Below are 26,371 nucleotides of genomic sequence, written 5' to 3'. Positions count from 1 at the left end.
AATGGATGAATACGTTCCTTGCAGGATCCATGTTCTCTGTGGGACAAAGCCAGAACTGCTGAATAGCTCTTGTGGAGCCCTTTCCTGGCAGCTTGTGGCTGTTGTTGGCACTTGGAGCTCCAGCCTTTGCAGCATTTGAGAGGCTCTACTAAGAGGTCATCTAACAAGCGAGTATTTCATAGCCACTAATGTAGTGATTTGGGTTTGGATCTTCCTAATTAGTACTCATTAGGTGACTCTTGCATTATGAGAAGTTGAGGAAGCACCATCCCTGTTTTACAATGGGTGAAGCAAGGAACAGCAGTCTCAAATGGCTATTGAGTAACCAGTACCAGAACTGGGATTAAAGTCTAATGCCCTAGCCCTACCTTTTGGGCATTACATGCTCTTTCTTAACCAAAACAGTCATATAAAGATTTAAATGCCCTCGGGAAGAAGAATGAGAGATGGAGGAAGAGAGGAGAGCAAAAGGCAGGCGGCTCCACAGTGCTCCTTTGGAAAGCCTTGATGATAATATTTCTCAAGCAACTAATCAGCTTTTCCTTATTTATGGTGTCAATTTCTCTTCCTGGGTTGGTGTGCCCTGTGTAGGGCTAGGGAGATGAACACATTCATGCCACTGGTTTTATCCATCTCTTTCCTGGAGCTTATCACATGTGGGGCCCTTTGGACTTAATTTGCCTTTTGAACGGCACAATTGTAGGTCTGGCTGTCAGCAGCGCAGCTTCTGCAAAGCAAAACCTCTCCTGACAGAAGCTGATGTTTCAGGTGCCTCTTGCTAAATAAGGGACTTTTGGTGGAGTTAAACATTAACATCCCCTCTGTTCAAGCTCCCCTCTGGTCAAGGTTCAGGAGGGAAGCCATGCTGAGTCAGCCTGGCAGCTGTATTTCCTGCTCCAGCTCTTCTGCATGATTCACTTGCTCTTCCTCTCTGCTAGGAAGTCTTAGTCCTGGATGAAACAAGACGGCAGTGGCAGAGGGATGCTCCAGCTCTCTTGCATCACATCATTGGAGATCAGCTCCCAGTAACTCGGTAGCCTGGCATCTTTCCTGGCAGGCCTACAAGTAATCTTGGTGCAACAAGAAGGCGAACTCATGTGTACCAAAGACCCACCTGAGCTGCAGAGACTTTCCTTTAGCTCTTGGCAGTGCCACATGGTAGGTCCATGCTCCTCCCAGGCAGCGCTAGGCAATGGGCTGTGAGTTCATAGGGCAGCTTATTGTTGTCTTGCTGTTCCCTGTGGGTTGCTTTTATATGGGCACTCTAAATAAGAAAGTAAATCCTTTGACCTGTGGTTGTTTCAGGAGAGGAGGGCAGGCACAAGAGAAGAGCTGTTTCGTTTGCTGTTGTTGCTGCAGTGGGTATGGTCCAGCACTGCCAAGTCTTTGGGCGTAGCCGGAGTCTGACATGGGGAATTGATTGTTCAGTGCTGGCTGCCTCTTGGAGCTGGAGCTCTGTGCTCTGCCTTGTGCTCGAGTGTGTGGAGTGAGACCCAGCAAGTGCTGCTACTCAGCCCAGAGGCTGCCCAAGGCACCTATCCCACACTAGTGGGACTGAATTTTGCCTGAGAAGCAAATCCTGTGCTTCAGCATCGATGCAAGTTTGTGGAAATGCAACTGCACGATCCCTGCTGAGCTCAGGACTAGAAAAAGAGCCAAAAGTCTCGCTGGCTTTGGATGAAACTTCACTGTGGTTACAGGCGTCATGGGATCATGTGATGGCATAGCTGATCTTTCCAACATCCAACATTCCTGCTTCAGGCCTTTTCTGCTGCATAGTAACACATTTAGAGTTCAAAACATCAGCTCCTTGCTAGGGTTGGTGTTTACTGATATTATCAGTCAGGAGTTGTTGAGAGAACTCCTTTGCTTGTGTTCCTGAGCCTGCCAAGCTTCTTCCCAGTGTGCCAACCCCTCCACAAAGCCTTTAGCATCCTCAGCTAAGGGATTCCTAAATAGACACAGCTTCTCCCTTCAGTACAAAGCTCTTTCCTACTCAACATGCCATGTCTATCTATTCCCTTAAGTGCTTGGGTTCTCAGCCCAGTGAATTAAGGGGGGAAATTGGGTCTGAGCTGGCCTCTGAGTCCCTTTGAGACATGTTGGCAGAAAATGTATGCCTTGAACCAGAATGAAAAGAGCTCCTGGGTGGCAGAAGGGCAGGAAAGTGTCAGTTGTGAGCTGCCGCCCTCTCCTGAGTTCTCTCCTCCTGCACAGAGCACGGCCCTAACTCTTCTGTGACCTCTTTCTTCCTGCAGGATAATACAGGGTAATGGCAGGCAGAAAGTCAGCACTGCCACAGGCTTTAGTTCTCTGGTGAGATGAAAGGAAAGTGGTTTGGTGTCCAAATGAGTGTCCTGGCTTTAAAGAAGAATGAAAGCCAGATGTTTCCAGCAGGCCTGCTGAGACCAGCCCTTTCTGACATACTTACCAAGCCACCAAGGAGGCCCCGCCAGCGCCTGCAGAGCTCCGTCTTGGGAGCACTCTGTAATCCCGAAGGCTCCAGGGCAACTGCTGGAGGCACCCTGGCCATCTGGAAGCTGAGCACACAAGAGCTGAGGCAGAGATAGTGCTGCCAGCTCAATAGTTATCCAGTGTTTAAAAAGACATCTTCCTGGCTGATAATGGTGATAGCAACCAGACCAAATTTAGCACCTTTGGGCAAACCACTGGGGCTCTAATTTCAGCTGAGGGCTTGCAGGCCCAAGGGAGTGTATGGTGGTTAATGGGGTCCAGAACATCATCCCCGTCCCAAGGACTGGGATCAGCTCCCCTTGGGCAGGCTGATGCTCAGTCTGACAGAGAGGTAGTGCTTTTGCTGTGCAGGGACTTCGTCAGAAGCAGGGAGAATGTGTTTCCTGCTTGCCTCTCCCATGTGGTGTCTATGTTCAGCTGTGATGGAAGGCAATGACTACTCCAGTGAGGGAGAGCAAAGGTAAAAGTAGAAAAAGGGAAACTCAGTCTTTGCCTCAGTGCAGTCAGGGATAGAGCAGCATTTCGACTCTGCCAGGGATCAACCAAAACCTCAGCACTGCTGAGTGTGTGGTTCCAGCTCACACCCAGGAGTAATTAATCTCTTTGCCAGCATCACTGCTCCAGGCTTCTGCCTACAATAGGTGTTGCTCCTTTGCATTCGTCAGGCTGCCTGGTGGTTATAACATTCAACTTCTGGCCTCTTAAGGACAAATTCCTGGTGCTGTGCCCTCAGCGCTACCTCGAGGTGGAGTTTCCTCTTGTGAAATCAGCGGGTGCTGAAAAGCATCCCGTTGGCTCTGATGGCTGGGAAAGGCTTTCCTCGCTGCTGTAGATAGACTGGTTACAGTCCTCATCTTCCTCCTGCCCCATCCTCACTGCTGCGGGGGGTGTTACTGCTCTAGAGTAGCAGGTAAGGTGCCCAGGAGGTGCAGTGTGCCACTGGATCATTGTCTTCTGCTGGGGAACAAATGAATTCAGGAGGTGGCCCTGAACCAAGAAAGAGTAAATAGAGCAGAGGAAAGTTACGTGGCAGGAAATCCCAGTTTTTACTGGCATCCTGTCATGTGAGATAATTCGACCTACAACAAAAATCCCTCTCTAGTCCGATTCCACCAAGTTTGGCAAATGACTGCCGTAAAAAGAGGAGCTTTTTGTGTCCTCATGATTTGACATCTCATTGCAGCGTGAGCATCAATTCATTCTGCTCGGTAGCATCATGCACAGAATCACGTTGCTGTGATTCCAAACCTGCCAAAGCCTGCTGGGAATTCTGGAAGGCAGCAGGGGCCATGGATCTAGAGCCAATCCATGGTAATATCCCCCTGATGAGGACCCTGAGGGCTGAAGGCTGTATCCTTCACCGAAACCCACCGCAGAATGTAGGAATTCTTTACCTGGATACTTCCTGGTCATGGAAGATCCCCCAAACTTCCCTTTAATGTGCTCTAGTATATTTTGTGGCTGTTTCTCCTGTTTCTTTAAAGCAGGGCTGTTTCAAAGTGGATTTTCCTGGTGGGAATCCCCTTGCTGGCATCGCATTCCACTGCTACCCCACCCTGTGGGGCTGCGGAACGTGCAGGATTATCGGGTTCGGGGCGCTATGTAGGTGAGATCTGGGCCTTCCTCCATCTGTCCAATGCTCTGACCAGAGGGATGTCACCTGCACAGGGTGGCATATTGACTGGATGCACAATTCAGAGTCCGGTGGGCTCAGCTCTTGTCCTTCCCGTGGCCATGGACCACTGTTACAGCCCAGCTCCACAGACACACTGCAGTTGATTTCTGCCCTTTCGGCTTTGGCGCTGTCTGGCATGCATCCATCGTGTTGTGACAAGGGAGCCAAGGCTTCCCTCCAGTTCCCAGCATCTCCCTTCCTTCCTGGCAGTGGAAGCCCTGGCAGCTGCCCTGGTCCCTTCCCAATCTGTGCACACATGGGCTGGGGGCTGCCGGAGGGCACCAGTCCCATCCGGGCTGTGCTGGCAGTGGCCCGGCCTCAGCATCCCTGCCCCTGTGTTCCCTGCTTGGTGTTCCTGGGTGCCTGTGGCTCTGGATACGGGCAGGGTGAGGGCAGCACAGGGGGAGATGACATCAGGGAGTGGTGACCGGTTCAGTGGTGATCCCACGGGAAAACAGGGGAAATCCTGCTGGTGCCACGCGTGCGGGCACTGAGGGCCCCCTGGGGTGGGGGCTCCGCCTTCCTTTTGAGGCAGAAAAGCGTGGTTTGGGGTCTGTACCGTAGAAACCCAGCCCCAACCCCGGACACTTCCATCGCCGCCCGCAGGAGGGCGCCGGCGGGGCGGGGCAGTCCACTCGCTCCCGCGGGGGGGGGGGGCGCCGGCTCCCCCCCCCCCCCCCCCCCTTTCCGCCCAGCGCCGCAAGCCGCCGCGCCCCCTGGCGGCGTGGTTCCTCCCTCGCAAAGGGAGTGGTCCGCTCCGGCGCCGCCCGTGCCCCGGAAGCTCTCGGCGTGCTCCGGAAGAGGCGGCGGGCGGCGGAGGTGGAAGGCGGGGGGGGGGGGGGGGGCCGGGCCGGGCCGGGCGCTGTCGGCGGCAGCGGGAGGCGGAGCCCGGGTGTCCCGGTCGGCGCCGCTGGGCAGCGCGGATCGCGGCCCTGGATCGCGGCCCCGCCGGGCCGGGCGCGGCCGGCACGATGCTGCTGTTCGTGGAGGTGAGCGGCGGCGCGGGGCCGGGCCATGTGGCGGGGAGGCCGCGCACGCTGCTCCGCGCCGCGCCGCGCCGGGGGGGAGGGGACGGGGCTGACACAGCAAATCCGGTGGCGGCGGCCGCGGGCCCGGCGAGGCGGGGGGAGGGGAGGAGGAGGGGGGGGGGGGGGGAGGGTTCGGCCTTCTGGAAGGTTCCGCCGGTGCCGGGGCTCGGGGGGGGGCGGTGAAAGGCACGGCGGTGACCTTCCGCGGGAGCCGCCGCACCGCGGCCTGGCGTGAAGGTGACGCGGGGCCGCGGAGCGGAGCAGGGCCCGCTCCTTCGGTAGCGCTTGGCCGGGCCGCGGGGCTCCGCGCTGCCGCTGTGGCCCGGGCGCGGCGTCCGCGTTAATGGAACACCGGGGATGGGGTGGGGACGGCGGGCAGCGGGCTCGGCCGGTGCAGCGGCCCTGCTGGGCCTGCCTCGGCTGCGAGCAGCGCGGTCGGGCCGTGCCCAGCCGTGGAGGTGACCCGGGGAGGGCGCCTGGAGGCGGAGGGGGGGGGGGGGGACGGGTCCCTGCGTCCACCCCGGCAGCGGGTTGGGGTCCGCGGCCGCTGCCTCACGGGTTAACGGCGTTTCGAGGGGTTCCGTGAGGCGGTTCCGACGTTCGGGGGCCAAAGGCGGGGAATTGCGTTGCGGCTTTGGACTTTGCAGTGAGTTTTGGCCTAGAAGCGTGCGGAGCAAACGGGCTGCCGGCTGAAGCAAGGGGGAGCCGAGGGAGGGCAGTGGTTTGTGTTGTGTGTGCGGTGGGGGTGGGTCTTGCACGTGAATGCCGACATACACCCCGTGGTTCGGAACCTCTGAGTGTAAAGGTGTGGGTGAGAGCCCCTTTCTGCAGCTGTTTGCCTCGCTTCTGACCGTTTTTAGAATGATCTGAACGTTATTTAATTCGTACTGGGGGGGGGGGGGGGGGAAGCACGCCGTGAGCAGAGTGACAGGGTTTGGTTTTACAGCCTTTATCTTCAAGGGGAACTATTGGAGCTATGGGAGCTGCAGCCGACTTCAGCCGCGGTGGAGCGGAGCGGAGGTGGCCCCTCGAGCAGCGGGTTCTGGAACCGCAGCGGTGGCAGTGGTTGGGTGCTGGATGGGGCTCAAAGGGAGCTGGAGCAAATCAAGCAGCGCGTGTTCAGTGAAGCGTTTGAAAGCAGAAACTTGACTTTGGTTGCTTTGCTTGGTCTTCTTTCTCTCCCATTGACAATGTGGTGCGTTAGTGGCCGTGATCTCCATTCAGGAAGAATCAGGAAGGTTTAATTATGAGTTCTTGCGGAGAATTCACACTTTCTGAAGGTGCCTTGTCACTGCCAGGGCGCAGGGAACATGAGCGCTTACCCTGGTGCTCTGAAACACAGGAGTTGGATGCTTAGAAGCAGATGCAGCTTTTATCTTGGGATTGCCTGAAAAATAAGGTACAGAACGGGACTGTGTTGGAAGTCCTGAAGGAGGATTCTCTGCCTCCCTTTAGCTGTCAGTGTCATCTTCTACACTTGAGTGTGCACGTGGTGGTCGTGAATCGATTCCTCCATGGGGAGTTTGCTTTTCCTTTAGGATCCCTTGGCAGAAAACACTTGCTGCAGTAAGGGGCTGCTGGGAGGCTCCCACTGTTCTTTGTGCATTATTGGTGTAGGTCTTGTTTCTCACTCCCAGCCAGGAGCAGCGGTGCCGTTAATAACCCGTAATTCAGGTGCTTTGGGAATATTATGAAGTGCATTGTGAAGAATGGATCGATAATAGCTGCCTGGGCCTGCTTTGGGCTGTGGTCAGTTGGTACCTGTTCCTAATGAGGTATATTAGTAATTTATTGGGCAAATTGAAATCTTTGCATTTCAGGTGGGTGAAACCATGCTCTAATTGTTGCCAGTGATGTTTCCTACCTGGAAAACCAGGCCCGTGGGGGGCACTGGGTGTTGCTGGCTCTGTTTTCTGGTAGCTGAGGCTTCCAACTTCCCTCTGAGTGACCACCCCCCCCCAAGCTGGCGCTGTTCATCCAGGAGGGACGGACACCAGTGACACAAGTGCCATCTTCATACAGCAGAACTGTGCTTGACGGAGGGGGAAAGGAGGCACCCTCAGTCGTGGGATGCTAATGACAGAACCATGCTGCCTTCGGTGGAAGTAACTCTCTTGTAACCATTAATGTGTGTTTTGAGAATTACCTGGGACCTTCTGTGGGCCGAGCTGTTGTTACCTGGTATCCTGTGGTCAGTTCCAAAGGAGTTGTTGCTTTTGGTCCGGCACCAGCTTTCTCTTGGTTTGCCTCACAGCCTGAATAAGCTCTGGGAAGTGACAGCTAACTGGCACATGTCCGAGTCCACCTTGGACACACATTTATTCCCTTACCTGTCATATCCCCCGGCCAGCACAAGGCTTCTCTTTGCCATGGATTCGCTGATCCTTAGGGGCTTTTTTCCCCTGTGCTTACGTTTCCACTTCTGGAAAATGCTTTGATTCTCACCTTAGGAGTTTTATTAACTTCTCTTCTAGATTTTTCCTTTGGATTCCCTGTTAGAGAATCAAGTTTGCTCTGGGAAATCTGTCACAAGCTCAGTGCGGGATAATTTGTTATTTAAATAGACTGCTTTAAAAGAAACTCCCCGTTTCCATTTCTGTTGCCTTAATTGAGTCTGTTAAATGTAATTTAGACCTACAGTGAGAAAGTGATTCTTTGCCATCCTTACACAACGAGATAGATGCTTTAAGAGTTGGTTTTGAGGAACTGCTGAAGGAGAATCTTCGATCCCTGTTTGCCAAAAGGAGCGTGAGCTGGAGGGCAGCTCTGCTGTGCAGGACAGCTTTGTCAGCTCGTGGGCACCGGTTCCTAACCTTTGTAACTCTGGAAAGCTTTAACCTCATCATGAAAGTTCCCGATAGCCGCTGGGAGGGTTGTTCTGCAGCCAATCAAACGGGCTCAGTGTTTGTTGGCCTCAGTTAAATAAGCAAGAATTGAGATTTTGGCCTCCTCTTCAGACGAGCCGCTCCCGGAGCGGAGCTGCTCCTGGGGCACAGCACGCTGTACTTTCAACAGGCTTATGGAAATGAGGGACTTCTTATCCTCTCGGAGTCATAGAATCGTAGAATAGTTGGGGTTGGGAAGGACTTGAAGATCATCTGGTGCACGGTGTCTCGCTGTTAGCGTGCATGGCATCAGGGCTGGGGCTTGCCGAATCGTGGTACATGTCATAAAGTGTTTCTAGAACAAAGAGGAAGCAGCCCACGCTCTGTTCCAGGTGTGTTCCATTGTAATCATGGCTCCATTCATCACTGTATCAGCCTGCAATCAGTTCAGTTCCTTAGTGCTTTTCACTTGGATCTGTGATTTCTGAGCTTCCATGTCACCACGTGTGTCTTCTGGTGTTTGCTAAAGGGGGTAACATCATCTGTCATACTCGGAGTTGCTTTTTCCTTCTGATCCCCTCCACAAGTGCAGTGAGCTCCCTAAAGTACTTCAAGTTTCACTTTATCAAACTTATTCCTTAAAATTACTTTCAGCATGAGCCTACATCCTGACCTCAAAGACATAAGGCAGTGAGTAAGTTTGTTTTAATGGAATAATGAATCATCTCCCGGTTGTCTCTCGTCTTTCTTGCTTCGATGAAAAGTAAATTCAAGGAAATGGGATGTGCTGGTGCTCGGTGCTGAAGCAAGTGGGTGCAACAGGTCACTTTCTTTGAAGCTTGTTTTGCTGGGGAACGATTACTCTGAAACAGAAGAGAGATGTGCATGTGTCCTCTCCCACTGAACCGCTTCTTTCTGTTTCCAGTGATACTCTTGTGCCACGATTAATGGAAGTGGGAAAGCTCCATTGCTGTGTGGATTCAACCAGTTGTGCCTGAGGGGGGCTGAATCCCAGAGAGGGCTTTGCAAAAACAGTGCTCTTTGTTTTGCCTTTTCTCATGATTGTCTTCAACCTCTCTGGTGGTGTTTGGAGGTTTTTTTGTTGCTGGATCTGGGCTTGTCCTTGTAGCAAACAGCTTTGGCACGAGGCGTGACCTTGGTAGAGGAATTATCTCTGAAGCTATTGCAACGGCTTCCTTATCCTTTTGCTTTATGTTTGAGGCCTATAGCAAGCCACTCCTTAACTTCAGAATTCAGAGGCTGGTCTCTTAAATATCAAACTTTCTTGTATTTGAATTTGTGTAATAGGAGCTGGGATTAATGGCTTTCGCCTTTTAAAGTCAAGCCAGTGGTGTGAGTGCAGTGGGCTGCTGCCCCCTGATGCCTGAAGGAACCTGTTTGGAGCAAACGCCATTGCTTGTGGGGTGTTTGGAATTCTTGGGAGGTGAATTCTTGCAAAAGCAGAGTTTCTTGTTTATGTGGAAGGAGTTTGTTTTCTCATAGTAGAGCAAAAGCCCCCGCAAGTGCTTATCCTCTGTGCTGTTGCTGGACTCCTTACCCAAAGGCCCTTGAGCCGAATTCTGAGCAGCTCTTGGCAAAGGCACCTTGGAAGGCACCCTGTTTTGCCATGGGAATATTTATCTGTGTCAGATTCCAGGTTGGAATCCAGCAGTTTCTCTTGTCTGTCTCATTGTTTCCCCTCTAACTATGGAGTTTGTTGCCCAGTCTCAAAGTGAGACGATCCCCCTCAGCAGCCTGGGATGCTGTGTGTGTACCCCGACACTTCAAACACCTCAGTGTCCTTGGCTACAAGTTGAAGGAAATCATTAGTAATTATTAGTAAATTATCAGTAAATCCACTGATGTGTGTAAGATGCAGGTAAACCCACGGGGAAATGGGGTAGTACTCAGGTAAGTTGATGAGGAGTCCTGGCATAGCACAGGCGATGCTTGGTTAGTATAGATGTCACTAAGCCATTAGTTTCTTCTCCTTGACATATGTTTTTTTACCATCCTTTCTAGGAAGGGGTCTGGAGGAGGGAAAATTTCCCTCTCTGGTGAAAGGGACTGGAGCATTATGACAGTCAAGTCTTTAAAAGCTTGTGAGTTCCCAGAGTCCTTGACGGCTAGCTGCTGCCTCTGCTGCTCTTGTCGGATGTCAATAAAGAGAGGTTGAAGGCAACACTTCTCATGGAGGTAGAAATGAAATACTTGGAAAATACCAAGGATTTTCCTGTTTTGATTAATGAAAAAAAAAATCACATAGGTGCTTAATAGCTGGTTAGACACTTGAGATGTGGAACTAGAGAGAAAAAAAATCACTAAATTCACCTGTATTGTCTGCCTTGACTTCTGAAGCAGTTCGGGATTATTTCTCCTAATGAAAGTGTTCTGGTCTCTCCAGCAGGTAACATCCAAGGGCGCTGGCTTAAACCCTAACGCCAAAGTGTGGCAAGAAGTGCCCCAGGGGAGTGGGGAGGCTGTGCCACCAACGAATGGCACGGAGCACTCGTGGCAAGAAACAGCGGCTGCGCAGGGGACTCCTGCTGAGGGTGAGATGGCACAGCCCCGGGTTTAAACACCAGCTCTGTCCCTTGCTGGGTAGCACTGCGGGTTCTCTGTAGCACTTCTGCGCTGAGAAGCAACCTCTGGCTCTTGTCCTTGAAGTTGTTAGTGCTGTTGTAGTGACAAGTACGGAATAAACATGAGAAAGCAGTAGGCAGTTTATAGAGATAACAGGCCTGACAAGAATCCCTAAACCACCTCTGATTTAGTGTCAAGAAGGTGTCCAGAGCTGTGCTAGCACAGAATACCTGGGCAGGTACCAGGATCCAAGGGGCCCAGTGATGACTGAGTAACGCGCTAAGAGGGAGACAGGATGCTAAATGTGTAGAAATGGTTTCATGGCTTGTTCACCGTTGCTGCACTTTAGTATGCACTTGACCCTGTGAATGGGAAAATAAGATCTGAGGGCACCTCTGATCCTGGTAAATCACTGAGGTGGTGCCAAGAACTGTTAGACAGGAGCGTTGTGCTGGAGTAGGAACTGCAAAGCATCTGTGTTAACACCTTTCAGTTGAGTCTGATCCTGTTTCAGTCCCTGTTTTCCATACTTCCCCTGTGGTTGTCCAGAACTAGGTATTCAAATGGTTTAACTCCTCTGATTTGGCTTAGACTCGATCTGAAGCCAGTTGTGTAGCTGGTGCACTCAAAGTAGAGCAGAGGCCTGTTAAGCAGGAAGCAGAAGATTCCCTGGAAAAAGGCATAGGAAAAGTGAGGGATAAAGAAGTGAGGGTTCAGTTTGTGTGGTGGCCCTGTCAATAGTTTCTGGTAAGTCAGCAGAAGGGAAGAGAGAATTCTGAGTTTGTGACAGAAACTCCTTCCGGATACAGTGTTCTTGCTTTTAAGCAGTTCCTAATGCAAGTAGTTGAATAGTATCTCTTCTCCAAAGTGTGTTTTAGCGAATTCAGTGTTAGTGTGGAAAAGATCCAGCAGAGGAGTTGGATTTTCTTGGAGCAACCTCCTTTGCCTGATCACGCTGAAGTTGTGCTTGGTTTTATCTCGAGCTGCTGTGGTGAGGGCTAAGCCGAGGTGTCCTGAAGAGATTGGCTGATTTCAGTGTGTGTTCTAACAGCCACTAGATGCTTCTGGGTCCTTTATGTAAATAGGAATCATGTAATACATTGATGTAAGCTACTTCAGTGCTTTGGGTTTAGGAACTCACAGTAGGGTTTCTGTCACTGGTTGTTCCTCTGCCAGGTAACATAGAGATTGCAGAGGATAGCTGCAAGCAATATGAAGTGATGTATTCCCCGTCTTGTGAGGCCACAAGAAATGGGACAGGGGTTGATGAGGCATCTGCAAATGGAATTGTCCTGGCGACAGAAGATCTTGGATACCAAATCTATGAAGTGTCTGGTGAGTATCTGAGTTCAGTGCCTCTGTCAGTACGTGTAATCCTCTGAAGTCTGCTGCAATACGATATGGCTGAGTAGGAGCTATGTGTGTTCAAGAAGATCCATAGCACTTGGCCAAGTAGGTGAAAACTGGGATCCAAGTCATTTGAGAAGATGTAGCGTGGTGCTCTGTAAGCATGTCTCAGATGACCTTTTCCTCTTGGTCATACCCAAAAGGATTCTTCCTTTTATTGTACATTGAAACATGTTCTTGTATTGTGTTCTTAGCATGAAACCGGAACTGATGGTCAATGTGGTCACTTTTAGGTGAAGGCAGCTCCACTGTGTCCACAGAAGACATTAGAGAATGTTTGAAAAAGCAACTTGAATTCTGCTTCTCACGGTACAGTGCAGTTAACGTAGCTTTGTATAAACCCTGTATTAAAATCATTAACAGGTGTTTTTTTTGGCTTGATATCTATCTTCATAAAATGCTAACAGTGAGTGAGAGGTGGTTGTGATGTAACACAAGATTTGCTGTAGAAGCCCTGTGGTACCTTCTAGCTGTTCAGTCCTGTCCATCCATCCTTGTCCTGTAATGAGAATTGAGTAGGATTTCTGTGCTTACAGCTCACAGTTGTCGGGTGCTGAGATGATTGAGCTGGGTGTTACCAAAAGGGGTCTCTGGCAAGATCTTTCTTGAAGACCAACATGCAGAGCACTGTAACTTCCATTCAGTTATTGAATTCCCTTGCTCTGCTTTGTGTTGATCTGCCAGGATTTGCTTCCTGGGTACATTCTGGCTAAAGTTACCTGTGGGTGGTACTGGTGAATGTTTAGGCCTGCACTTAACCTTGTTGGTTTGGGCCTTCTGTAAGGGAAGTTCAGCATTTTCATCAAATAGTGAATTTGTGTCTTTTTAGGGAGAATCTTTCAAAGGATCTCTACCTGATGTCTCAAATGGATAGTGACCAGTTTGTTCCAATATGGACAATTGCCAACATGGAAGGTATAAAGAAGCTGACAACTGATATGGACCTCATCCTTGAAGTTCTGAGATGTAAGTGTGGCTGTTCGGTGTCAGTAGAACAGAGAATCCTTCCTTGCTTTAGAGAAATGTATTAGTCTCTGAGTGTGTATTTGGGTAAGTGGCTGTTCCACATTCCTTAATTCTCCTCCTGTTTAAATCTGGCCCAGTAAGAGGCTACACAAAGGTACTGTAGGCAGGGAAAGTCTTACTCTGGGAGTAAACCTGGTCTTCTGATTCAGTGCAGAAGTTTATTAGAGGTGATAGAACTAGAAAAGGCCTATTAGGAAAAGCTGGTTAGAATTCCTGTGCCATGCACACCCTGTCACAGGATGTTCTTCATGGCACATGGCTTCAGGAAAACAGCTGTAAGTGAACTTTTAAAGTCTTTATTCTGACTTGATTTCCCTGCTTGAACTTTCCCTGTCAGGGCTTTGTCTAGGAGTGGTTTTATATCCTCTGACTTGAGTTTGAGCTGGGAGTGAATTGAACTTAGGACTGAGCTTTCTAGATAGTTAGGCTGTAGATGGAGGCAACATCAGACAAACAGCTAAACTGTGCTGAAGATCTAACAGGACGTAGCAGATCAAACAGTCCTTTACCCCAAATTCCAGAACTCTGGATTCTTAAGCAGCTCTTTGTTACAGGTTTGATAATGGAGCCTGTTACTGCTGAGGTGTTTTGCAGTGCACAATGTCCAGTATTAAGCCAAGTTTCTGTTTTAATTTCAGCTTCTCCTATGGTACAAGTGGATGAGAGAGGGGAGAAAGTAAGACCAAACCACAAGCGATGTATTATCATTCTCCGGGAGATCCCTGAAACAACACCTATAGAGGTAAATAAATAGAAAAGAAAGAAAGAAGAGCTTGTTGATGGGTAGCAGCAGGGAGTGTTGCTTCAAAGGTCAGCTGGCATTTCATTTGATTAAACACTGGTATTTTTCTTGTCAATCACGTAAGTTATCTTTTCTACCTGGCTGTATTATCAAAAGAGCCAAAGTAAAAACTTGCTGGCATTGTTGTCCCTTCCCCTTATTTACTCATACATTAAAATGCTCTCCAGTAAACTTCCCTCTGCCCCAAACCTGAGCTAGCTGGGCTTTTTGGGCAGGAAGTTTGGACTGATTTCTTCTAAGATCCCGAAACAAAACCAGTCCAGGGCATAGCTTGGAATTCAGGCTGAATTTTTGTCACAGCAGTAACTTCTCTTGAAGTCAGACGGTTGTTTTGGCAGCAAGAAATGTTACTAAACGTTTCTCATTCATTGTGACCCAGTGTGAGCTGAGCTCATTATGTTCAGGGAAGGGAGGATAATAAAATTCCTACTGATATTTGGCGAACAGAATGATTTAGTTCTTTGTTTTCTCAAGTTGTAACACAGGGTGTTTGTCTACCAGCATTTTTAAGCAGTTCTTTCAGTTCAAATGCTGAACAGCTGCTTTGCCTTCTCTTTAAAATCTGATTATTGCAAAGCTGTCAGGTTGCCTTGACTTAGAAATATTTGCTACAATCGTTCTTGTCTAGGTGTCTCTCCTGAGCTAAAGCCACATTTGGCCACTTCTTTCATATAGAAGTATCACCAGTTCTACGCTGAGCTCAGGTTTCTTTGCACATGGGCCTGCTACTTTATAGTTGAAGTGCTCAACAACTGGTGTTGCTGGGTTCAGAAACACACCTCGAGGGAGTGAAAGAACGTCTCTGGTTGAGGGAGAACTACAGCTGAGGAGCTGGAGTGTAAACTTCTGTTGGTTTAGTGCTCTATTGACACCTTGGAGCTGGCTCCCCTTAACTGCCTGACTTCTCTCCCCTAGGAGGTTAAAGCTCTGTTTAAAAACGAGAACTGCCCCAAAGTGATCAGCTGTGAGTTTGCTCACAACAACAACTGGTACGTTACATTCCAGTCGGATACAGATGCCCAACAGGTAAGGCTGCCTTCAGCTGTTCATGACATCTTAGTTTTGTTATTAATACTTCTCCTGCTCAGGAGGATTGCATGTGTGCTTCCTGGGCCTGAAATAAATGTGTATTTGCTGATCCCCCTTTTGATACTTTATTATTGGTAAATTCTAGTTAATAGAGAAGAAAGTTGAGAGCCTTTGGGGTTATAACTCCCTTGTCTGCCTCTTGCCTCCATGCTCTGTGACATCCAGTATCCTGAATTTGAAGTGCTAATGAATTTAGCTGGGTTAACAGTGTAGTACATTGCCACACATTTGTGTTAATCGTGCAGTATCCTTGGAGAAGTACAGTTTTACCAAGGCGTCTAATGTCTTTTTTATCTGCAGGCATTTAAATACCTAAGGGAAGAAGTGAAAACCTTTCAGGGCAAGCCAGTAATGGTAAGGCTGCATTATTATGAGGATTCTGTTTGAATTGCATTGTGTATTCTTTGCGTTTGGATGATAATGTGCATGGGGGGTGTTATGACACTGAGGAATTAGTGGGATGGTCATACTACTTGCTCTGTTGGCTGTGAACTTGAATGAGGTCATGGATAGCTCTGAGAAATGACAGTCGTGTGGCTGCTGGTTATTCCCAGTGCTGCTTCCCATGAGGTGTGAAATACATTCCTGTTTCATCTTCCCTTCTCCACGCTGCCCAGAATCTGGGTCTGCAGAGCTCAGGTCCCTTGCCATCATGAGTCTCTAGCCTGGGTTAGCTGCTCTGCAACTAAGGCTGAAGTGATCTGTTTGTACTGTAAGAGGAACTGTCAGAATTGGGGCCCGGACAATTAACTGCTATAGAAAGCAGTGCTTGTCTTAAACTTGACAGATTCTCTGCCTAAAGTGTGTCCTTCCCTTTAGCACGCTGTGAGAATGTAATCTGTATTGATTTTATCAGTGTTTATTCATAAGCAGTAATCAATCTTCTTCCTCTTAGCATCCCCTGTTACAATTTCAGTAGGCCAGAAGGATTTCATGCTCTGCTTCTCCTTTTCTCCCAACCACGTGATGTGATTTGCTATCTTGCAGGCAAGGATAAAAGCCATCAACACGTTTTTTGCTAAGAATGGTTACCGGGTAGTGGATTCCAGTGTCTACGCTCAGCCAGTTCAAACACAAGCACAGTTTGCCTCACCACTGTTTATGCAGCCTGTATATAGTCCTCAGCAGTACTCAATTTACAGCATCGTGCCTCAGACTTGGTCTCCAAATCCTGCACCTTACTTTGAAACACCACTGGTGAGTAACAGCAGATGAAAATGTGAGGAGCTAACCTAGAACATCAGGAAGCATTTGGTGAACAGATCAGAAGGGTTAGTGGGCTTCTCCGCTGTAGAATGCACAGGTTTTCTAGTGAGATCCCTCTGTTTTAGGATACTTCATGTTACACCATAGAATCATGTACTGGTTTGGGTTGGAAAGGACCTTAATATCATCCAGTTCCAACCCCTTCCCATGGGCAGGGACACCTGCCACTAGCCCAGGTTGCTTGAAGCCCTGTCCAGCCTGGCCTTGAGCACTGCCAGGAACGGACCTGCTAAAGCAACACTGTCAGAAAGGCTGCAGGGCTCCCCATGGACTGCCACTCACTTCAGTGAATTCTGGAGTGAAATTCCATTATCCAGTAGCTGGTGTTACTGGAAAAACGGCAAAGCAGGAGGGCTGATGTGCACTGTTAAGCTGGTAGGGTTTTCACTTCACAACATGCTAGATGCAGTAGCCCATGTAAAGTACAGGCTAGATGAGTAACTGCTGAAGCTGATCTCATGAAACTGCAAACGTTTTCCTTTTAGTTGAGCCGCTGAGTTGTTGTGTGTGTGTTGCAGGCCCCCTTTCCTAACGGTGGATTTGTGAATGGCTTTAATACACCAGGATCATATAAAACAAATGCTGCTTCGTTGAGTATAGGTCGCCCATTCCATAGAAATCGGTAAGACAGCTCTGTTTGCTCTCTGAGAACTTCCAGTGTCGGGATGCTAAAGTGTTCCTTGCACTTGTAAAATGCAATGCCTTCTGATGGGATTGGGTCACTTTATCAAATATGTATGACATCTTCCAATTGGATTTATAAGATAAAATCAAGGTGGCAGCTTAAGATCCTAAAATAGTGGATGCATTTGCTGGAGAAAGCACAGGTAACTCCTGTAAAAGCCTCAGAGGAATTCCTGCAGACAAATAACTAACTTCCTCCTAAGGTAACACTTCTAATTACGTTATACACAGATTATAAACTCCTGCAGCACAGGAGTAAGCTTTTCCTGTTGTGTGATGAGTCTTGAAAGGGAGACATTCAGTTTATGCAGCTGAGAGTTGCATGCCCTGACTGCTGTATGCTAAAGCTTCTTGATGGTGAGGCTGGTCCTGTAATTTATTTGCTTTATCCCCATCTTTCCTGTTAACTGTAAGGACTCAGCTCAGATATAAACACTGGGGAGGGAGGAAACAGCTTTGTATGTGCTGAAAGTGTGCTCTGTAAATACAATGGAGTTGTAATCTGTTTGTGTGGGTGGAAATTGTTTTATTTGCAAGCTCTTTCACTGTATCCTGTGGGAATGGGAACTGCTTTTTATATCCTTTGAGAAATCAGTTGACAACTGCCAGTACATAAGAGGGCTCGTGATGCAGTTAAAGGTCTGTGGCTGTTGGCAGAAGGTGAACTTCAGAATCTGCTCTGCAGTGACTCAGCAGAGTCTTCATGCAGGCTGTGAAACTGGGAGCATGACTCCACCTGGGAGACAGGGCAGCTGATTCAGTTCCAGCTGCTCTGCTCCCAGTTAAGGTCTTTTTATAAAGGTGTTTGGGTTCTGTAGGGTTTTTTTTGCCTTAAATTGTGCGCAAATTTAAAACTCTCACGTTTAGGGATCCTGTCAGAAGTTACGGCTGCTAAAACAACACAGGAGTTGTACACACCCAAACATTAACATCTTGAAATGCCCATACGTTCACTGCTGCCTTGTAGATCACATCTGTGTGATCCTTAAGCTTTTAGAACTCTTCTGGTTACGTTAAGGCTGTCATTTGTAAAACCTGAGTCGTGAAGTTAGGGCTTTAGGGTCAAGCGTGTACAGGTTCTGCTGGTCTGTCTTGGTTGTCTTATCGTTCCTGCCAGGCGTGCTCAGCCTTTGCTTGTACAAAGCTCTGGTTTTGTGCTGATAAATCTTCCTATTGTGACAGCAGCTACGCTTCAGCAGGATTTCTGTGCAGACAGGAGACGGGGAAGGTAACAGCCTCCAAGGTTTGGCCCAGTGATGATCAAGTATCGCGCTAAGAGAGAACAGGTCCGACAGTTGGCTGTCTGGGCCGCCTGCACCTCATGCTTTTCCTTCCTTTTGCTCTCTCATGTCACTTCTCCTTCTCTCTGCTTTTTTTCCTTCCTTATCTTTCCTCATCTTTTCTGCTTTGCTCTTCTGCCCAGACGAGACTGCGGCCTTCTCAGTGACGGGTAAGATTATGAGATCTGAGGGCTGAAAAATGACTTGAGGATCTTCCAGTTTGAGAACAAGTTGAACCAAATGAGAGAATTCAGTTCCCTTACCTCCTCCCCGTGGTCTCTGCTGATGGAAAACTTAACCTTACTGCGGCCTTAAACCTGGTACTTAGTGCTGCTTGAATTAATCTTTGCTGGGCACTGCAGACCAGCAGTTCTTGTTCCAGTTCAGTTTTGTTGCTTGTGGCTGGATCAGTTTGTTCCTCAGCATTGACTTATTTCTCCACATTGCTGCCAATGCCCCGTGCTGCAGGCCCAGACAAAGGAAGAATCCCTCGCTGGGTTCTTCCAGCTCTTCTACCACTCCTAGCCTTTGGGTGGGGGTTTTTTGTTGTTGGTTGAGGTTTTTTGGGGTGTCCCCCTCTCTGAAATCTGTTGGGCAGCGATTTCAGTGTGTTCTTCAAGTGCCAACGCTTGAAAGGAGAGGAGGTTGCAACAAAGCAGTTAACAAAAGGAATAGATGGAGGTAAGGAGGACCGGTGTTTACTGCCCTCCTCTGTCAGCTGTGAATTCACTGTAGTTGGTGGTTGGTTCCGTGTCTTGTTTAAACTCGGGGTGAGTGAGGTGCTGCTCTGTGTCCCGCAGTGTGAAGCCCCACTTCCGATCATCCAGCAGCTTGGAACACGCTGCGGAGGGTCCAGTTGCCATCGGTACCATGCCAATGGGGGACGGACCACTGACCAGAGCCAGCTCAAGGAGTTTTGTTATGGAGCGACATAACAGTACGTTAACTGGCCACCAAGACCCAGGTTATTCCCAGAAGGATTCTCCTACCGCACAGATGGAGCAGAATGGCGATTACGGCATTGGCAGGGGCAGGTAAAGAACCGGGTGTGCTGCTTTTTGCTGTAACACCATGAGGCAGCTGGGACATGGTGCTGTGGGTTCGAATGACTTGTGTTAGCCAAGGATCACCAGCCATTGGCACAATATGTATTTCTGTGAAGACTGATGGGAAAACTGGTGCCTAAACAAACCACACAAAGGTGTGATAAACGCTTAACTGGGTACACGGGTGCTTCCTGCTTGACTGTACAGCTATTAGTTATTCTGCCAAACCCCTCGCAGTGAGGCAGTGAGGTGTCTATTTCAGTATAACTGCCTGGTTTGTCTTCCAAATTAAAGCAGTTGGTATTTGTGTCGCTGCAAATAAGAAGTAAATCCTCATTTGGGGAATTTAGTGCTCCTAAACATTTTAAGGTAAACTAGTTTCATTTTCTGCCTGTTAAATCAGGGTTTAGACACTTAAAAATAAGTGACCAAGACAGATACGTGAGAAATCAGATGATTTCTATAAAATTATAGGATACTTTTCTATAATGGTACAGTCTAATTGCCGCTTGTTCAGATACAGTGCTGTAGGGTACCTCCTCCATGGGGAGAGAAAAGGGAACTTGTTTACTGTATTGGCTATGTGCCAGGAGTGTAAGAGCTTTGACTCCTCCTGAAGATGGAGAACATCCCAGAACTGTATCTTGAGAAACATCAGCAGGCTGCTGTAAATCCCCTGCCACAGGCTCCCCTTTGTGCAGATGAGTGTGCACTTCAGCTGGATGAATGCACTCACTGACTCTGCTTTCCCTTTAAAGGAGGAACGTTTTCAGAGGTCGGAGGAGACGAGAAGACGACCGGGTTTCAGTAAGTTCTGCTTCCCTTATCGCAAGGAGTTGCAGTGTGTTGGCTTTGCGTTTACTGTGGGAATGGTGTAGTGCTTAAGTTCCCAGATTACAGTGTGGGTTTTCAGTGAGGAAATGCTCTGAGACTCCCGTGTTTTTAATGCTCCGTGTTACAGCCCCATTAACGGGTATTTTCCTCCTCTAGAGACCTCAGCCTTCAGCAGAAACAAAGACTCAGACACCAAAGTTTGATTTGCTAGCATCAAATTTCCCACCTTTGCCTGGCAGCACAGCAAAAATACCGGGAGAGCCTGTGCTGGAGAGCAGGATGTCCGACATCGTTAAAGGAGTCTGCAAAGAAAAGGTACCTGCTCCTCTCTGGCACGTGCAGTGAGATGCATGTGCTGCCTCTCCCTTCTCCCCTGCTTAAAGAATCAGTTTTAGAGCTGCACATTAGAATGCTTTAAGCCCAGGCATTGTACTGTGCTTGTTAATCATGGAATCACAGAATAGTTAGGGTTGGAAAGGACCTCAAGATCATCCAGTTCCAACCCCCCACCGTGGGCAGGGACATCTCGCACTAAACCATCCCACCCAAGGCTTCGTCCAACCTGGCCTTGAACACTGCCAGGGATGGAGCACTCCCAACCTCCCTGGGCAACCCATTCCAGTGCCTCAGCACCCTTACAGTAAAGAACTTCCTCCTTAGATCCAATCTAAACTTCCCCTGTTTCAGTTTTAACCCGCTACCCCTATTGTCCTGTCACTAGAATCCGTGACGAAGAGTCCCTCCCCAGCATTCCTATGGCCCCCTTCAGACACTGGAAGCTGCTCTGAGGTCCCCACGCAGCCTTCTCTTCTCCAGGCTGAACAGCCTCAACTTCCTCAGCCTAATCTAATAGTTAACCTGTTTGCTTTGCCCCTATAAAGAGTGCTTGCTTTAGAGACGATGCTCTAAAAGAAGTAAAATTCCCATAAGCAGGACTTGAGTAGCCTTTGGAAATAGTGTTCTTCTTAGATGTCTTGAACTGGCCTATTGAGGAGCAGTTTAAGCACATTGTGATCTTTCCATCCTTTGCAATTTACACTTTCTGTGCAGGAAAGCAAAGATTTGCTGCCCAGCTCTCCAGCTCCTGCTCAGGAAGAAGAGACGCACAGCCCGGTCCAACAGCCTGTGACAAGCGTGAGTTCACCAAGTCAGACTGAAGCTGTGGTCTTAAGGTATGGAGATTACTTAAGAATATTATAGTTTGCATGCTCTTAGCAAAGAATGGTGGTGTTTCTTCTCCCTCTGAGGTAGGCACCTTCTCTAGAGGCCACTAGATGGAAGTAACAAATGGTGGTAATGGCCCTAAAAAACCCCTCAGTTGTGACTTCAAAGAAAGAAAACGCTTTCTCACACATTAATTTCTGTGTTAATAGGTTTTAATGATAAATTGTTCTTGATGTAACAGCACAGTTCAGCCGGAGAGCAAGCCAGAAGAAGTGTCTGCTCAGAAAGAAGTCACAAGCCACGTTTCCCCACCCGTGTCTGTGTCTCCTACCAGTGCTGCAAAGCCACCAAGGACAAATACCACTTCACCTTCTGCTAATGCAAGTGCAGCTCCTGCTTTGTTGGTGCAGGTGAGGACCAGAGTAGGGAGTGGGTGGGGAACGTGGGGACCTTTCTCTTGGATGTGCTGCTGTAGTGCCTGGGTGCCTGGAACCTTCTCATATGGAATTTGCCACAGCTTGTGGTGTAGTGGTTCCTTGTACATGGTCTTGCTGTTGTGCCTGGGATGGTGTGGAAGAGCACAGCGTGGTTGTTCTGGTACGTAAACCTCGCTCTTCTCCCTTGGTCCCAAAGGAGCCACGCAAGCTAAGTTATGCTGAAGTTTGCCAGAAGCCCCCAAAGGAGCCTCCTCCAGTCCCTGTTCAGCCTCTTCGGGAGCATCGCACCAACATCGTTCCCCCTGCCAAAACTGAAGACAATGGTACCCCCGAGAAGGCTTCGGAGAAGGTTCCTGACAAGGCTGAAGGTCGGATGAAGGATTATTCTGGCTTCCGAGGCAATGGGCCTCCCAGGGGAGCTGCTGGGAAAATCAGGGAACAGAGGCGCCAGTTTGGACGCAGATCATCGCCTCAGGGAGCACCTCGGCGTGTCGGCAAGGAGCAGTACGTGCCACCCCGCTCACCAAAGTAACACTTGGCCAGCCAATTATTTCTCTGTTTCATTTGAGCTGTGGACAAATAAGCAGCAAAAGGAGACTGTGAGAAAGGAGTATTCGTGAAGGGGAATACTGAACTGGAGCGTGGCTTGTGCGGAGAAGTTGGGGAGGGTCCCGAAATTCATCTCTCAAAGTGATTTCACAAATGCTGGAGGATTCCAATCGATATAAATATAGAGATTATAATTTTTGTATTTTTTCTGTTTTTAAGTTGCAGAGGGTTTCCTGCTTGAAATCAGTTTGGGGCTTGTGAAAGTAGCATTTTGACAAAGCGAAAGGATATGCATTGAGAAATTAACCTGCCCCTCAGCGGAGGAGGAAAAGGATAAGAGAATATTATTTTTGAGAAATCTAGCATTTCTGTACAATTAGAACTTCTTTTTTTTTTAACCTATTTAACATTTGGCTTTGGGGCTGATGTGTCTGCCCTTGATGGCCTTGCATTGCAGAGCACATCTGCTGCCGAGGTGCTTGGTCGGTGTGAGTGGAGTGACCGCAGCCAGATACCGTTGTCATGGCTCAGTCACTGATGATACAAACTGAATGTACTACTGTAGTAAACCTTGTGTTTCCAGCTTGAAGTAGAGTCTCTTGACCTTACTAATACTTCATTCAGCAAGCTTTTTTAAACTTACCGTTTTCAGGATGCTGGATTGTAGATGAGAGCACGTGGACAACAAAACTTGTCTTCAGAAGGAGCCTAAAGGGAGCACGATGGAATTTTTCATTGGCCCTTTTTCTTCGCCTCCTTTCGAGGGCAATTTCTTAGGTTTGGGGTTGGTTTTATTTTTTCCCTTGCTTGTTACTTTCTCTAATCTCTTTATTACAGACTTTTGTGCATTTCTCTTGGTATTGTTTTCCTGAGGCAGGCCCAGTGTAGGATTGATGGGTGGCTACACAGTACTTTATGAGCAAAGAGCCTGGGATTCCAGTTGTGGATGTGGAATTCTGCCTTGCAGGTGGGAGCTGTGGGCACAGAGCTCTGCCTGTCCCACAGGAGTTAGACTGCTGTCTCTTTGGCTAGCAAACTGGAGACGTGGCTGTGTTTTCTATACACCGACAGGCATGTTGGTGTATGTACTGAGAGCCTCCCTGTGAAAGGAGGTTGGAACTAGATGATCTTTAAGGTCCCTTCTATGATTTGTGTTCTGGAGTAGGGTATTGGATGCTGTATGCTAGAAATCAGGGTTTATACGTACTGGGAACTCACTGTTTACAGCTGATGTAGTAGCAACTGACTTTTTAACTGTTTAAAGTGGAACTAAAGGTAAAGAGTTAAACCCCCTCATGCTCGGAGAAGCTGCTTGGAAGGTAGTGTCTTGCCTAGCTGTATGCTGACTAAATTTACAACACTATTGTGTAGTAAGTGGTTAAGTTTCAAGATGATTACTGTAATGACTGAAATAGGAAAATTCAGTGCGTTAATCGGCCAAAATCAGCATGCCAGGGTTCAAAGTTCTGTATAAAGTGTTAGGGAAAAGTAGCTTCCAGCAGTAAGAATCACACCTTTTTGGGTTTTCTCTCTTTTTTTTTTTTCTTATTTTCTTTTAGTGAATAGCAAGTGTGCAAATTTAAAGTCGTAAGTTGTGAACACTGGAAAACTCAATTGTGATATATACCGTAAACATCTTAGTAATATATTAGTGTTGCCATTAGAATGAATGTAAGTGGCAGTTCAGATAACTGTGAAGACTTTTCATCTTCTGGTTTCTTAGCCAGATAATCCTTGGCGACTTCTTACTCAGTAGGCATTCTCTATCAACTGCTTTGAGAACACTCATATCTATTTTTATAAATATATATATAAAGCCAGAGTTGTCATTTCTCTAACTTATTATTCAGCTTGGCAATTGCTTTGATTTGATTCATAACACGATATAATGTATTTATGCAATTAACTGTTCATTTCTACGCATGTTATATATATACACACACATATATATATATATGAACCCCAAAATCATTATTCACTTTGAAACTACCTGTACTGGGCTTGGGAGGGGTTTTTCTGATCAAAATCCTTGATCATGTCTACAGTTTAGGGATGCTTAGGAACCCTTTGCCATTTATCTCGAGAATGCTACATCTGTTGGAACGACAGAGTCGTCGAAATGCTTAAAAGTGTTCCAGGTTCTGAAATGTAATGAATTCAGCGTTAATTTTGCATCATTTTAAAGGCTATAACGAATTACTGCAGTCCAACTGGAAAAACAAAGCTGTATGATAGTCGCAGATCTTTAGGATAGATGTGCACTGTCGTGGCAAAGTGGAGGAAGTGTTGGGGTATGAGCGGCTGCTGTGAGCTGTTTGCTGCTCCGAGGAGCTCCTCTTTGGGAAGAGACTTGTGGAGATCTTCATTTCCAGCCTCTTCAGTGAGGGCATTGAGCGAATCGTGATCCATGCAGGCATCCGCTTCCAGGGCAGCGCATAGAATAACTGTGTAGTGCTGAAAGTATCTGAGTTGTTGAGGATTGTGAAATGTAACTTCTTCATTTATTAGATATGGGGGGGGGGGAACCCCAAACTGCAGTTCAGTCTTGGTTTTGTGAGGTGATTGGAAAAGCTTGACCGTGGAAAGGATGCTTTGTATGTCCTGGGTGTGCATTTTCCAGCAGCAGATTATGGCTCTTGTACAGTGTATGCGAATAAGTCTGTAAACCTGTTGGCTTTTTCCAGCATAGTCCAACTTTGATTAGGACAGTCACGATTATTTATTTAATACCTGCGTGCAAGGATTTAACTTTAGCGTTTCCCTTCCTCCCCCAGTGCCATTGATAACTGTGGTTTTGTTTTCTTTCCTTTCTATTCTTTTATGTGTGTGTGTGGGGAATAAGTAAATATAAAGGCTGTGAAAACCATAGTTTTGTGTGCAAGTTCTCCTGCAGTACTTGTATTGCATGGCAAACATATAACCTAGATGGCTAGCTGCTACATTCTCCTCCCCACTGGGGACACGGGCAAGTCCTTGTGTCTCTCTGCCTGTGTCTGCCTGTTGTGACGGACTGGGGGATGCGGGGACGGAGCCATCCTTTGGGAGCCAGACTGACTGCCGGCACAGCTCCTCGTGTCCTTGGAGCTGGATCATTTCCTCAGCAGAGGCGAAACTGTCCCTTGGTCAACAGCCACGTTCGGTGTGTGCTTGATGTGACAAGTGACAGTTCTCCGTGGTTCCTTCTTGGGTGTTAAAGTACCAGAAGGTGCAAATCCCACCTAACTTTGAGGTTTAGGAGCTGTGGCTTGGTTTCAGCGTTGTTGGCTTTTGTTAGCTACAGAAGTATACTTCCCCAAGTTATGTTCTTTTCCACATTGTTGTGCATGGAAGGGATTGGGCCACTCTCTTGGCCTTCTGCTGGGGAGTGAAAAGAGAAGTTTTAATTGTTTGCATGTGATAGGAAAATTGCAAGTGCAAAAAAGTTTGGGGTTTATTTCCTTTGGTTTCTAAAATTAAGTTAGGTTTCTAGTATCTTACATTCCTGCTATCTTTGTTTTGTCCTTTAAAAACCATAAAGAAAGAGTTAGCCTGGCACAGTAAGATGGTGCAGTTTTAGCAGTAGGTTAAAAAGAGAAAAAAGAATAAAAAGAAAAAAAGGCAAAAAAAAAAAAAGAATAAAATAAGTAACCCACTCTATTAACCAGAAGAGAAAGATGATACTGTGGCAGATCAGTAGCAAATAAGTGACTTAATCGATGCTTTACTGTAGTTAAATAGCTATGGCCTTACTACTTTGTCAATATCAGCTTAATTGTCTTGAAAATGTCTGCTATTTTTACTGTTAACCCGAGTGACTGTTCACCTGGGGTCGAATATCTGCTATGTACAGATGATGATATTTTAAACTTGTAAAATGCGCCATTGTATTACAGACGATGCAACAGAAATGCACTTCGGGGGGAAAAACTTGCTTTTTTTTTTTTTTTGTAAATCCTTGATTACTACAGATATGCAATAGAAGTTTGTTTGTTTGTTTCTAATTTTGATATTTCCTTCTTGAAACATTAAGATTGTTGCCATTAATCCGAATGATTTCTCATGCTCTTCTTTGTGTGTGTATATACATCTAGTCTGAGCTTCCTTTAGGATGGTACCTAACCTGGGTTTGTCGTAGCGTTTTAGTTGGCTCTTTAAGTGCCTTCAGCAGGGGCACTTCAAGAAGTGAATCGAGTCTGATTTAATGGACAGTTGGGAGGACTTG

General features: G+C 47.7%; 1 protein-coding gene across 6 annotated transcripts; it reads left to right on the top strand.

Annotated features, from left to right (window-relative positions):
- Positions 1–5,001: 5,001 nt before the first annotated feature.
- LARP4 (La ribonucleoprotein 4) lies at positions 5,002–26,199 on the top strand. 6 transcript variants are annotated; one of them, XM_065659472.1, is made up of 17 exons: positions 5,002–5,139; positions 10,026–10,199; positions 10,411–10,555; positions 11,763–11,921; positions 12,227–12,302; positions 12,823–12,959; positions 13,658–13,761; positions 14,737–14,847; positions 15,211–15,264; positions 15,898–16,107; positions 16,695–16,798; positions 18,941–19,174; positions 19,945–19,993; positions 20,177–20,335; positions 21,071–21,192; positions 21,426–21,594; positions 21,818–26,199. In XM_065659472.1, the coding sequence occupies exons 2-17, from the start codon at positions 10,194–10,196 to the stop codon at positions 22,151–22,153; spliced, it is 2,175 nt and encodes a 724-aa protein (XP_065515544.1). In that variant the 5' UTR covers positions 5,002–5,139; positions 10,026–10,193; the 3' UTR covers positions 22,154–26,199. The 6 variants fall into 6 exon arrangements, with proteins under 6 accessions (XP_065515544.1, XP_065515542.1, XP_065515541.1 ...); XM_065659470.1 differs by having other exon boundaries at positions 10,408–10,555; XM_065659471.1 differs by lacking the exon at positions 5,002–5,139 and adding an exon at positions 5,366–5,415 and having other exon boundaries at positions 10,408–10,555.
- The last annotated feature ends 172 nt before the right edge of the window (positions 26,200–26,371 follow it).

The sequence above is a fragment of the Lathamus discolor genome, chromosome 23 (genome assembly GCF_037157495.1).
Source record: "Lathamus discolor isolate bLatDis1 chromosome 23, bLatDis1.hap1, whole genome shotgun sequence".
Lineage (NCBI taxonomy): Eukaryota > Metazoa > Chordata > Aves > Psittaciformes > Psittacidae > Lathamus > Lathamus discolor.
This window is presented reverse-complemented; position numbering and strand designations above follow the sequence as displayed.

What these genes read in the sequence shown, in the direction of transcription:
- LARP4 (XM_065659468.1), top strand. An exon ending in CCAAATCTATGAAGTGTCTG is followed by an intron (nt 11,922 to 12,226) that starts GTGAGTATCTGA and finishes GGTCACTTTTAG; the next exon opens with GTGAAGGCAGCTCCACTGTG. An exon ending in AAGGAGTCTGCAAAGAAAAG is followed by an intron (nt 20,336 to 21,070) that starts GTACCTGCTCCT and finishes CTTTCTGTGCAG; the next exon opens with GAAAGCAAAGATTTGCTGCC.